This window comes from Hemibagrus wyckioides, linkage group LG03, assembly GCF_019097595.1.
Source record: "Hemibagrus wyckioides isolate EC202008001 linkage group LG03, SWU_Hwy_1.0, whole genome shotgun sequence".
Taxonomy (NCBI): Eukaryota; Metazoa; Chordata; class Actinopteri; order Siluriformes; family Bagridae; genus Hemibagrus; species Hemibagrus wyckioides.
This window is the reverse complement of record NC_080712.1, coordinates 7,518,261-7,532,800: the sequence shown is the minus strand read 5'-3', so window position 1 is coordinate 7,532,800 and position 14,540 is coordinate 7,518,261. Positions and strand designations below refer to the sequence as shown.

Sequence of the window (14,540 nt, the reverse complement as noted above, 5' to 3'; positions counted from 1 at the left end):
ACCAAGACATTTTGGACAATTTCATGCTCCCAACTTTGTGGGAACAGTTTGGGGATGACCCCTTCCTGTTCCACCATGACTGCACACCAGTGCATAAAGCAAGGTCTATAAAGACATGGATGAGTGAGTTAGGTGTGGAGAAACTTGACTGAGTCCTGGCCCCAACTTGAATGAACATCTATGGGATGAATTAGAGTGGAGACTGTGAGCCAGACCTTCAGCATCAGTGCCTGACCTCACAAATGTGCTTCTAGAGGAATGGTCAAAAATTCCCAAAAACACACTCCTACATCTTGTGGAAAGCCTTCCCAGAAGAGTTGAAGCTGTTATAGCTGCATCCCCAAACTGTTCCCACAAAGTTGGGAGCATGAAATTGTCCAAAATGTCTTGGTATGAAGCTGAAGCATTAAGAGTTCCTTTCACTGGAACTAAGGGACCGAGTCCAACCCCTGACAAACAACACTTGAATTCAATGATTTGGAGGGGTGTCCCAAAACTTTTGGCAATATAGTGTAAATTCCATGGTATTGTCACATGTACAACCTTCACTATATCACTTATAACACTATGCTGTCACTGCACTACTATTTATATTGTTTATACTTTTGTCTTTACTGTTATTTTGGCTCCTATCTATTATTCACTATTTAATTACTCATTGTTTTTAATATTATGTGTCTTAAGAGCTGCTAACCCCATTTCGTTGTTTTGTACCACTGTGTACACACAGTGACAATAAAGAAGTTCATTCATTCATTCAAAAACACACTCCTAAACCTTGTGGAAAGCCTTCCCAGAAGAGTTGAAGCTGTTATAGCTGCAAAGGGCGGGCCAACTCTATATTACGTTCATGTGCATGTAAAGGCAGTCGTCCCAAAACATTTGGCAATATAGTGTATGTTATTATTTTATATCAAAAATGTTATTATTTTATATCAAAGTCAAAGCCCATCAATCACTGCAAATATTGTGGACTAAAATCTCAGTGTATATATCACGTTGGCTATATCTTATTATAATAAATGTTAGCTGAATAACTGCTATCTGTTTAATATCAATTTCTGCCCATTTCTTATTTTATTTGAGTGTTATAAAACAGTGTGTAAAAACATGTCCAAATGCTGTATATTTTGCACTGAAAACTCATTTGTACTTAAAAAAAAAAGAAAGAAAGAATGAGATTAATTATTATAGTGCAGTACTTGTAATGCAATAAGACTACATTTCTGAATATGATGCGCAAATAAAAAAAAAGAAGCAATGATCTTTCAAAATGTACCAGATGATGGTATTGTTATCCAGTGATTAAGGAAAGGACAGTTTTATTAAACCTCTGTATGTAATTTTGTTATATGTGACTTGTGATTATAATAATACCATATACACCGATCAGGTATAACATTATGAGCAGTGACAGGTGAGGTGAATAACACTGATGATCTCATCATGGCTCCTGTTAGTGGGTGGGATATGTTAGGCAGCAAGTGAACATTTTGTCCTCAAAGTTGATGTGTTAGAAGCAGGAAAAATGGACAAGTGTAAGGATTTGAGCGAGTTTGACAAGGGCAGAATTTTGATGGCTAGACCACTGGATCAGACCACTGGATCATCTCCAAAACTGCAGCCCTTGTGGGGTGTTCCCGGTCTGCAGTGGTCAGTATCTATCAAAATTGGTCCAAGGAAGGAACAGTGGTGAACCGGTGACAGGGTCATGGGCGGCCAAGTTAATGCTGGTTCTGATAGAAAGGTGTCAGAATATACAGTGCATGACAGGTCAGGGCTGTTTTGACAGCAAAAAGGGGGGCCAACACAATATTAGGCAGGTGGTCATAATGTTATGCCTGATCGGTGTAAGTATATGTATGACAAAATTCACACTATTAATAGTAATTAAACCTGTATTTTGACACGGAAAGAGTTGCAGAATATCAATTAAATAATTTAATATGAAAAGATCATTACACAGTGAAATATTCTCTCTCTCTCTCTGTGTGTGTGTGTGTGTGTGTGTGCGCTGTTGCTCTTGTAATCTTATTAAATTTAATACTATTTAATTAATATGCCCCCCGACCCCAAATTCGTTCGTGTAAAAATTGGCAATACTTTAGAATGCTTAATGGGGTCCTCTCTTTATGACCCGGTGCAGGATGATGACGTTTATGTTCATCAGCTGATTGTACGACTAGAGTAGAATCAAAACACTGCGTTAAAATAAAACTGGATTGTAATTGAATTATGAATCGCCTTCTAAGAGATTATTCAAGTGTCGTATAAAATGACTTCTTTTGGTGAGTATCAGCTGTTTATTCGCTTTATTTACGAACGTTGGGTGGGAAAAAAAGGAACGTTAGTCTGGCCAAAATTCTGTTAAGTCAGAGTGGTCTCTTGGCCTGCCTGCAGCGTCATTTAGTTCCTACCCGTATTCCGACAAATCCCGCCTTTTGCAATGGGATTGGCTTGTAGAGCTATCGAACAAGCTCTCTGATTGGTGGAATGAATCGCCGGCCAATCCGAGCGAACGGTACGGGTTGATCGGAAAATGGGTAGTAAAATGTCGATGTCTGTGTAACAAGGCATGAGGGCTTTGTTTGGATTTTTCTAATAAAATCTGATAAGTTGTTTTCAATAAATTAGACTGAAATGGACTTTATATTTTACTTTAAATCCGAATGCAATTTCCCAGACATTTCTCGTGCCTAATACTGTAAAGATTATTCATCGGTTTTCGTCATAGGAGGCTGTATGAGCTAAATTGCTAACAATTGTAGCTTTGATCCGTGATCATCGACACACACACACACACACACACACACAGAGATATGTGTGTTTAGATTACATCTTTTTTTTTTTTTATAAAAAAATGAACTGTAAATAGATAATTACATGTACTGAGTCAAAATTATACTGTGCTATATATTATTTTAATAAATATTGAATTTACTTACGATGCTGTGATTTTAATAAGAAAAGGTCTAGATAAAAAAATAAATAAAAGTAAAAAATTAATTAAATAATAAGGTATATGAAATAAGAGGCACGATCAGCTAAAAATATGCTAAAAAATGAGATCTATCTATCTATCTATCTATCTATCTATCTATCTATCTATCTATCTATCTATCTATCTATCTATTTGTTTCTTTATCTGTCTATCTATCTGTCTGTCTGTCTGTTTCTGTTCACTTATTTAATAAAGCTAAGAGTAAAATCCATGTAAAGATTTTTTTAATTGATGTTTCTACAGAAGGATTTTTGTGTCTTCACTCTCCTGTTTATCCCTCACACATTTTCTGCAGCGTTATTGCTGATGATATCCACAGAGAGTTCTTCAGAATGATTTCTTTCTCTTTTTCACAGGCTTCCTCATCTACCCCTGTGCACGTTTTCGCCTCACAGCTGTTCCGTTCCTCTCCAGGCTCCCCATGGTGCAGTAAAGCTCCAGAATGGATAAGATTCTCGAAGGTCTGGTGAGCTCATCTCACCCGATCCCTGTGAAGCGGGCTATAGTGAAGATGGTGGTGGAGGCGGCTGAGAAAGAGGTGACCCAGGAGCAGTGTCAGGCCCTGTATCAGCTCACTGCACGTCTTATCCTGCTTGGCGAGGACGCCTTCCAGCGGCAGGTGGGCCTCCAGGTGCAGGAGGCGTACGCTCGTTACCACCGTGACGAGTTTGCCCGCTTCCTGAGTAAGGACTATGTCCTGGACTTGCTGCGTCAGGGCTACGGCCCTCTGGACCGCCGTGATCCGACCATACTGGACTTCCTCCATGGCTGCCTACGGCTTCTTATCAGCTGCCCGGCTGTGCTGGATCTGGCGCCGATGCTACAAACTGAGGTTCTCCGCATGGTCTGTGAGCGACCCGATGCCGGGTTCTGCAGCAAGCTCGCCACGCTGCTCAGCGACTTCCCACAGTGTATACCGCGCAGCAAAGCTGCCGTGCTGCTCTGCCAGCAGTTTGTGCGCACGTTTGCACATTTCCAGTGTCCGGCAGCCGAGGAGGCGGAGCTTAGGCGCTACGTAGGGCAGGTGGGCTGTGTAGCCACGTTGCTGCAGGGCATCTGGAAGTCGGAGCCTGCCACGCTTCTGCCCTCACTACAGGAAGTCTTCGCTATTATCTCCTCAACAGGTCAGGGGCTTTGCAAAATTTGTTTTATCCAAACAGAAACCAAATAATATATTACCAACTACAGCTCGCTTACTTTATCAGTCATTTCAGTAGCTGGTTACGTTTTCAGGCTTCCATCTAAGTCTATAGAATTATAGAATCGGTAATCCACAGTCGTTTTTGTGTCTCTTACAGATCCATCTACTGAACCATCCATCGCTCTGGCCAGTCTGGTGCAGCATATCCCTCTGCAAATGATCACTGTCCTCATCAAGAGTCTCACCACTGACCAAAACGTCAAAGACGCCAGCATGACACAGGCACTCAGCAGGTCAGCTCTGACGCCCACTCACTTGATAAGACATAATGGAACAGTGTTTACAGAAACGCTGACCACATCTTCCAAAAATTCATCTGCAGTCACATTCTGGACTAGACTGTCATGTAGGGGAGAGAAAAACAGATATAAGGAACAGGAAATGGTTCACTCGTTATATATTATGAAGCCTGGTCTTAGGATGCTGTTTATATACTGTGACTGTATTTTCTCTTTAGCTGACAAATTATTATTATTTTTTCCTTTTAATTTATTCAACTAGGAGCTTTGCTCTTGTGCTTTTGTAAACGTTCCAAGGTCTTGGGGTTAAATGAATTTAAAAAAGATGTTTACAGAAGTGCAGGGAATGTTAAATCAGGGCCATGAATAGCCGAGCTTATCGATGGTAAGCGCAGAGGTCAGAAGGTTGCCAGGCTTTGTGTGTGACTGTTCTGTCGTTGTGTTTTGCTTTTTTGTTTTGTTAACACTGCTGTTAAACACTGTTCTGACCTTGACAAACTCTCTCTCTCTCTCTGTCTGTCTCTCTCTCTTCCACAGGATGATCGACTGGCTCTCGTGGCCGCTGGCCCATCACGTAGACACCTGGGTTATTGCTCTTCTGAAGGGACTGGCTGCCGTGCAGAAGTTCACCATCCTCATCGACGTCACCTTGCTTAAAATCGAACTGGTAAACACAGGCTCAGATGCACAGGGATTTGTGTAAACTCTGCACATGATGCATTATTTACCTGGACCAAAATATTAACTGTACATCATTATTGCTGTATTGTCCTTGGAAATATTTTCGGACGCACCAAAAGTCTCTCTACTTGGCTTTTTACACTGCTCTTAACCCCGGGTTGTTGTTTTAAAATCCGCCTTTAAGCCCGACTCGGGTAAAGAAACGTCTCACACTTGTAATTTAGAAGCAGGGTTATAAAACTCTGCTCTGAAGCATGGTTCACACCACATTTGCAGTTTTCACTTCACATGGCAGTGCTGAGGGTGAAATGATGCGGTGTTGGAATGTTACAGCTGCATGCTTAGCAACAGACATCCAGTCAGAAACTGAACGGTGCCCTCATATCACATGCTTTGTACCGTCACAGAAACCTTGCGTGTTGTGTAAACAGTACAGTAGTACGCTGCAGCATTGTGGGGCGTTGTTATTGTGTGTAATGTGAATATTGTTACCAGTGTAAGGCACTAAAGATGAGTTTTTATATAATGCACAGCAAATTTAACAAAACAAAAAGTTTTCCTTTAGTGTTCCATACTGATAGTTATTCACGTGTGTTGTCTCTTTTGCTACTTATGGTTACCTGTATTTATTTTTTTTTATCTGTAGGTCTTTAATCGTCTGTGGTACCCCATAGTGAGACAAGGGGCGTTAGCAGTCCTCTCTCACATGCTGCTGAGCTTCCAGCACTCACCGGAGGCCTTTCATCTGGTAAGACCATCACACAACCTTCTACTAAACATTTTACTTTAGTACTAGACAAAATTCCATCTATCCCTATACTCTGCTTATCCTACTGGGTCATGGGGAACCTGGAGTCTAATCCCAGGAGACTCGGGGCACAAGGCAGGGTTCACCTGGACATGATGCCAGTCTATCACAGGGCACAATCGCACACACTGACGCACTACAGACAACATAGAGATGCCAGTCAGGCCACCACACGTCTTTTGACTGGAGAAGGAAACCCGAAGGCATGGGGAGAACATGCAGAAGGCTGAAACAGTCACAGTGGAGATGGGATTTGAACCCCTACCCCTGGAGGGCTGAGGCAAATGTGCTAGCCATCAAGCCACCAGGCTATTGTTTCCCCTGCAAAAAAAGCATGATCTATAAAGATGATAATCGATAGTCAATTAGTGTTTTTTGCTTTAGTGACAGTCATAAACTAATTAGAACTAAAAGTGTGTATATAAAAAATGCCTCAAGCCCCACAACATTTGCCTTAAACATTTCTTTGAATAACACGTTTAACAATAGACATTGTCACAGCGCAGCTTCACTGAGATCTGGATGTAGATTTCGATCCTTAAAGAACAAACAAACCAGAGGTGACTGGGAAAAGGGGAGAAAAAACTCCATGAAGAAGAAACCAGACTCAATGGAACACATTTTCTTCAGTGACTCCAAATAGTGGGATTTTAAAGCATTACAGTATATAATATAATTACGATGTACATATTGTCCATAGTTTATCTATATATTTATCTATTTTTATATATATATATATATATTTATATATACTATCTGTATATAATTTCTGTTACTGTTGTACATACAGTGGTCATAATGCACACATTTTTGCACGATATATAATTACACTTTATCTATCTATCTATACAGCTGTAGAAAACAGTACCTCAACAGTGCGCTGAAAGGATTTTCAGTGGCAGTCTTTACGGCAGCATTTAAGAATAATAATGAATGTTTGTTTCCTGGTGAGACAGGTAGTCCCTCACGTGGTACCGCTGGTGAAGTCTTTGCAGAGCGATGGCCTCCCTACCAGCGAAACCTTCCTGCTGCAGTTCAGCGAGCTCATCCACTGCATGATGTACCAGTACTCTGGCTTCCCCGACCTTTACGACAGCATCCTCGAAGTCATTAAGGTGAGAAATCCTGACTAATCCCCTTGCATCCCTTGAGGATGTTAATACAGACACAAGGTCTAAACACATAAAGATAGTCCTTTTGTGTTATACCTTTAACCTGCAAAAAATTTGCCAAATGTACTGTCTTACAATCCAGACCTTTAGATATTACAAGATATCCCGCTACTTTTATCATTAAGCTTCCTGCTTTCACTAGAAGATGCCGTATTATCGTTTTTTTTCCTCCCAAGTGCATCACATTTACTGACCAAACAAAGCTCCTTTCTCAATCCAGTGACCACATCGTGCTCTAAGCTCTTCTATCACTCTCATTTTCAATAAACTTTCTAGCTAAATAAATAAACCAAGTATCAAAACCAGACAATTTGCGCATCACTGGGGTGTATACCCTGCACCCGCTTCTGCAGATAATGGGCCTGATAACGAGTACAAACCTAATTAGCACTTAATTGCCATGATTAATACAGCTGTGTGTGTGGGAGGAGAGAACGTGGCAGTGTGCACAGTCCAGCGCAGTGCAGGGAAGCTCACAGACTAAAGATGATCTAATCTTTGGGTTAATAATAATAATAAGAAGAGAGAAATCATTTATTAATCCTTAAACGTGTTGTTATCGTCCATGGCATTGCATCATACTATAGTGCTGATGAAGGTTTCTATGAGGATATGTTTAACTTCTGGAAGGATTCTCTAATGTTAGAGCTTTCTCAAAGTCATAGATGTAAGCTTTAGTTCTCAATACAGAAGCTTAATAATATAAAAATGTAAAAATCTTTTTTTAGAATAATTTGAATAAACAAAGATTCTGGAGACTTTGAAAAGGAGCGACTGAAACTAGAAATAGAGCTCCAAAGACGGCTAAAATGCCCGCTTTCACCAGCCTCTGGTGTTGTATGAAAACTAACCAGAAGCTCAGTAACGTGATGTGTAACCAAATAACATCTAATGCATGTTGGTCGTTGCAATCCATAGCTTTCAAGCGTGTATTAATCCTGCAGGTTCACTGTGAAAGAATATGGCCATGTGTTCCGTGTATCTTAACTCTATGTACTGACCTCTGGTGTTGCATGTGCAACTGCAACACATGCACAATTAATAGATTAATAGAATACCGATATGCATGATTGCAGATGTCCATGATGCACGTGGTCGGATATTTGCATCGCAGTGCGTGGTGTCACTGATGTAACCACAAATTAATAAACAAGTATGAATGTGTTGGCAATTTCATATGATATAATATACACAGATCAGGCCTTACTTTATGACCACCTGCCTAATATTGTGTTGGTCTCGCTGCCAAAATAGCCTTAAACCCATCCAGGCATGGACTCTATTAGATCCTTGAAGGTGTGCTGTGGTATCTGACAGCAAGATGTTAGCAGCAGATCCTTTAAGTCATGTAAGTTGTGAGGTGGGGCCTCCATGAACCATTTTTGCTTTGTGGCACAGCACATTATCCTGCTGAAAGAAGCCACAGCCATCAGAGAAGGTTTCACCTTCGACTGCATCCTTCCACCATGTTGTTTCTATTACTGCACTCCTTGTTGTGTTTTATTCTGTGCTTATTATAATATACTGCATTACATATATTAAAAATACTGACACTGAGACCTTGATATTATTCCAGGAGCTCCCTAAACCCAGCGAAGAGAAGATCAAGTACGTGCTAAACCAAAGTGCCTGGACCTCGCAATCAAACTCTTTCGCCTCTGGACTGCTGAGGATTACGGGGAAATCAGAGACAGGGAAGACTGGACTCATGAACTTGGGCAACACGTGCTACCTAAACAGCATCATTCAGGTGCTGTTCATGGCTACAGAGTGAGTTTATGATTACTTTATACCATCCAAATGCTTAATGTGTGTAAACCAGGATGCACTCGGACCTGATCTGGATAATCCTTCTCAGTTTCAGACGGAATGTATTATCTCTGAACCTGAACGGTTCCAATACGCTGATGAAGAAACTGCAGCTGCTCTTCGCTTTCCTGGCACATACTCAGGTTTGTTTGCTTCCACCGGTTCAGATCTGCAGATTTAGCGCTGATTCTTGTGGAAACATATTTTCCTGCACACACTCTTGATCAGTATTTAATTGACAATGAATGCTTGTTGGAAATGTTATTCTCCAGGGCCGGGCTGTTTTCCTGCAGAATAATTTGTAGTGTTTGCACATTAAACATGATATTACGAGCAGGAAGAGCGTGAAGAATCCTTTACAGAACAGTTTTTAACACAAATTTTTGAAAAATATCTCTGTTAGAACTGGAGATACGATCTTTCGGAGTTCAGAAATTTCATCAAAATCTCGGAATATTTTCTGATGCAAAAGGCTTATAAGCAACTACCACATCACAACATTTTTAGTAGATTTTCTTTAAAAAGAATTCTAATTTTTGGAGATATAAACATGACATTTGGTAGTCTCATGTATTTGTTTCCTGCTTTTTCCATTTCGTCTATTGTTTTTAATATATGACTGCATGTAATTAAGATATACCTATAGAACTGATGCTGAATGAAATACCCAGAGACAAGAAACATGAAACAAGAATCATGTACACGTCCAACAGGATGAAATACTGCAAAAACCTCTCCAACATTTTAGTAGATTTATTTGGCAATAATCTATCTATCTATCTATCTATCTATCTATCTATCTATCTATCTATCTATCTATCTATCTATCTATCCATCTATCCATCTATCCAATGATCGATCTATCGATCTATCTATCTATCTATCTATCCATCTATCCAATGATCGATCTATCTATCTATCTATCTATCTATCCAATGATCTATCTATCTATCTATCTATCTATCTATCTATCTATCTATCTATCTATCTATCTATCTATCTATCCAATGATCGATCTATCTATCTATCTATCTATCTATCTATCTATCTATCTATCTATCTATCTATCTATCTATCTATCTATCTATCTATCCAATGATCGATCTATCTATCTATCTATCTATCTATCTATCTATCTCTCTATCTATCCATCTATCCAATGATCAATCAATCGATCTATCGATCTATCTATCTATCTATCCAATGATCGATCTATCTATCTATCTATCTATCTATCTATCTATCTATCTATCTATCTATCTATCTATCTATCCAATGATCTATCTATCTATCTATCGCTTTTGATTAGTAGTACTTTTTTTAAGTGAATGTCTGAAGATGATACTGATGTTTAAAGCAATAAGACAGATGAATGATGATTGAATCGAAAAGAAATTCCTTCTAAGAAAAGAAATAAATTTGTATTAATTAAGCATAGACTTTGGTTAAAGGTTTATGGGTTTTTTTAAGAACGTTACTGTAGTCTCACCATATAAATAGATATTTATTTTCCTGGGCAGATGCTAGACGGCTAAACATCATCAAAAACTTTACATATAAAAAAAGCCTTTTGTGTATGGCATCGTATTGGCCCAGGATATTGAACAGCCACTATATAAGTTGTATATAAATATAGTTGTTTTGTTGTTTTAATGGACTTGTTTCTACGCCAGCGTGCAGCGTACGCACCACGGGGCTTTCTGGAAGCCTCTCGGCCGCCCTGGTTCACAGTGGGCTCCCAGCAGGACTGTTCTGAGTATCTCCGCTTTCTTTTAGACAGGTACATCCAGTAGTTTTAGCACTGTGTGTTTGATGCTAATTATTAATAATTTTCTGTGACATACTCAGTCCTTTTGTATGAAAGGACATATGTTATTTTGTCTTATTATTTTTAATACTCTAAAATCTGTATATTTAAGAACGTTTGTATTATCCGCTTGTTATTAAGGCTCCACGAGGAAGAAAAGACACTCCGAGCTCTCCAGACAGCCAAACCTAATACCACGTCCTCTGACGCTGAGGTTACGGACGATGCACAAGCTCAGAACGTGACCAACACCCCGTGTCATTCTCAGACTAAACTGGCGGACACTGATGATGGACAGACTCTGGTGGAGCAAATGTTCGGCGGGCGTCTATCCACGAGCATCCGCTGCCTGCAGTGCCACAGTCTTTCTGAGAAAGAGGAACCGTTTACAGATCTTTCTCTTGCTTTTTGTCCAACGGGCACTGTGGGCTCCTCGACCGTGCACTCCCACCAGGGGGCAGTAAACGGCGGCAGTGAGAATTCTGAAGGTGCTGCAAAGGATGAGCGGAGCGAAGAGAGACCCAAGATGGAGACAGTGCTGTCCCTGTTAGATCTGCTCGAGTATTTTCTGGCACCAGAGATCCTGGAGGAGGACAATTGTTACTTCTGCGAACGCTGTGGCTCCTTGCAGCGGGCGGAACGAGCCATACATGTGGTGACTGCCCCGGAGTACCTCATCCTCACTCTCTTACGCTTCTCGTATGATGCGACATGCCACGTGCGACGCAAAATCCTGGACAACGTAGACATCCCATTGCACATGCATCTGCCTGTTCAGCAGCACAGCACTTCCTCATTTTCCTCTTCTTCATCACCACAGTCGGTGCAAATGGACTCTCCAGATAGTGGCGAGAACTTGGCCAAGAAGCTGAAACCTTCTCATAAAGAGAAAGAGGAGGAAGCCGAAGGCGTAACGGACAGCGGGATCGAGAGCAGGAGAACGGACTGGGGGTTAGGGGTGCGGTGTGTACCTTACGTCCTGAGTTCTGTAGTGATGCATTCTGGGATGTCCTCGGAGAGCGGACACTACTACTCGTACAGCAGGAACACAAGCGGTATGTCAGCCAATCACTCTCTTAAGAATCCGGATTCAGATTCCGGTGTCGGCTTTTCAGAGAGCTCGAGAGCTTCACAGGAAGTACTGGAGCGTGCAGGGCAAGACTCCAGGGACTGGTTCCTGTTCAACGACAGCAGAGTGACCTTTACCAACTTCCAGTCCGTGCAGAACATCACGAGTCGTTTCCCTAAGGACACGGCCTATGTCCTGATTTACAGGAAACAGGAAGAAGTCGGGGGGCAGGCTGGGACTTCGAGAGCTACCGTGAATGGTGCTAGGTTCAGCGGGGAACCACCTCTTCATAAAGATCTGATGGATGCCATCACCAAAGACAACAAACTCTTCTTACAGGTGAGATGATTCTTTAGTACAGTGGAGAAATGTTTCTTTTAACGGTCAAAGAAACCGATTCAGCCGTTTATTACACGCTGCATACCACTAGAGGGAGACGATAGCGATTTGTTGTGTACTGTTATCTAAAACCGATCAGAGCGGTCATGATTCCCTGCTGCATCACATTTCAGAGAGTGAAGATTTAACACTTTTACCTCTTACGTTTTTATGCGTTATAACATGCAGTCTTGTAGATCTGGGAATTACTTTATTTTTTTCTCTTTTATGTGAGAAATGACAATCACTGTAACGACTGCCGCCATGTACGTACTTTACCTGTAATGATGACCAAGCTTGCTAAACCCCACCATGTTATAAAAACCAGTGAGCTTGAGCGTTGTGTGATCCTTTCTGGAATTGAGCAGTAAAGCTTGTGAGAGAAAACAATATCCTGGAATTACTGCCTAATTGGCAAACTGATCTTTTATCCTGGCCTGATTTCCTAGCCGGACAACCGGTGATCACTTGATTAAGTTACAACTAGTTTAAACTTACCATGTAGGTTCACCTTGTAGGTATGTAATTACTCACAACAGTGAAATACAACACAACCCTCCTTCCAATGTAGATGTGTTATATACACAAGCCAGTTTTGTCCATGATATTTATTTTTAGCAGGAAGACAACTGATTTGTGACCAACTGATGGTTTTGTATTCCTTCAGAGGACATTGTCATTTATATCTATTACACATTTTTAGATATACATATAAGAACAAAATGATGGCATGAATAGTATAGTTATCTTTGGGGTTATATTACTGGAAATACGCAGGCTGTTAAAGGAAAAAGACTCAACTCCAGGGTGGTAACTACATCACACCCCACCGCACACATGGTCCTGTAAAAGCACCACCTACTGTGTTGTATTTTGTTGACTCCACAGTCATGGCTCGGTAAGCCTTTAACCAGGTGTTTTTGTAAACCTTTATTTCCCCCTGCCCAGGAGCAGGAGCTTAACGCCAGGGCCCGTGCTCTCCAGGCCGCCTCGGCCTCCTGCTCGTTTCGTCCCAACGGCTCAGATGACAACGAGCCCCCGGGAAGCTGCGGGCCATCGGGTGGAGGAGGAGGTGGAGGAGGAGGAGGAGGAGGAGGAGGCTTCAGCACTGTCAGCAGACTGGTCTTCTGAGAGTGGGACACTTTCACACTCATACAGCGCACTGGACTCATACACTCAACACTGGACCTCCTTCTGTCTGAAACCCACATGCAGAAATTTTCAATAACTCAAAACCACCTCACAAGCTTTTCTAAACATACATATCCTTCTGTTTTCATGCAAAGTGTTCACAAAGAGCACTTTTTGGTAACACTTTATTATACCACATCAAGGACCTTTGTAATACATTGCATAAATCCTTTTCTAGAGAAATGCTGGAGACTTTATGAAATGTCAGCACTCGAGATTTGATCTAATTTTGGGTCTTTACACGAAAGAGAGAAGAGAGAACAACCTGCAGGCTTTTTAAACTCCATTTTTAAAAAAAAAAACAAACATATATTATTAAGAGATTGTTTTTATCAACAGCACAATGAAAGCTCTGTGCATTAGAGCTTCCTAAGTGTTATAAATGCAAATCTGATTAGTTTGAGTGCAATAAAGTCACACGGGGTTAAAAATAAAAGTGTAAATTGTACTGAAATGTCACTTTTAAATGCAAATGCAGCACTTAAGCTGCAGTGCCCCGGTGATGAGTAGATACAGTCACTACACACACTTCAATACAAAAGACGACAGGCACGGTATCTAAGCCATAATGAGCTGCAGTGATAACAGACGGGTCTTCTGTCTTCTTTCTTTTATTTAAAAACAAAGCAATATACTTTATACTTTTAAAAAATGTCAGAATTTCGACAAGACGTAAATCCTCAGCTGTTCCTTTATGAAATATTTGTGCAATGCTTATGAATGTGTTAGGAAGGTCCACTTGTATATAGTGTTACCATTTATTCACAGATTGTTATATAGAGCCATTCATGGGCCTTGTCTTCTTTATAGGTACCATGTCTGGTCTGGTTGCATTAACCTCTGTAAAGAAATCAGATTTTATATCTATTTCTTTTTCTTTACAACATATCCGCAGTCATGCTCCACTCAGTCTCAGAGCCATCATACTCGACCGGGTGGTTTTTCTACCTGTCCGAGGGTGCCGTGGCGTACCTGTACACCTCCAGCCCACGGACGTGTTGCAATACATTTACACAGAAGGATGCAATACTGATTTTTTTTTTTTTTAATTCCTTTGTGGAATTTAAGCTAGACTTTTTAAAATGGCAAAATTAATATCACTGGGATTAAAAAAGATAAGTGTGAATGTGTGTGAAGAGATTATCTTGCATGCTGAATATTTAAATTGGGTTTGGGGGTTCACA

The 14,540-nt window shown here is 40.7% G+C and overlaps 1 protein-coding gene across 1 annotated transcript; it reads left to right on the top strand.

The window, feature by feature from the left end:
* Nucleotides 1–2,151: 2,151 nt before the first annotated feature.
* usp38 (ubiquitin specific peptidase 38) lies at nucleotides 2,152–13,662 on the top strand. The gene is made up of 11 exons (XM_058386332.1): nucleotides 2,152–2,288; nucleotides 3,358–4,125; nucleotides 4,300–4,435; nucleotides 4,979–5,108; nucleotides 5,769–5,870; nucleotides 6,887–7,045; nucleotides 8,679–8,872; nucleotides 8,961–9,054; nucleotides 10,585–10,691; nucleotides 10,860–12,126; nucleotides 13,114–13,662. The coding sequence occupies exons 2-11, from the start codon at nucleotides 3,444–3,446 to the stop codon at nucleotides 13,294–13,296; spliced, it is 3,054 nt and encodes a 1,017-aa protein (XP_058242315.1). The 5' UTR covers nucleotides 2,152–2,288; nucleotides 3,358–3,443; the 3' UTR covers nucleotides 13,297–13,662.
* Nucleotides 13,663–14,540: the final 878 nt, after the last annotated feature.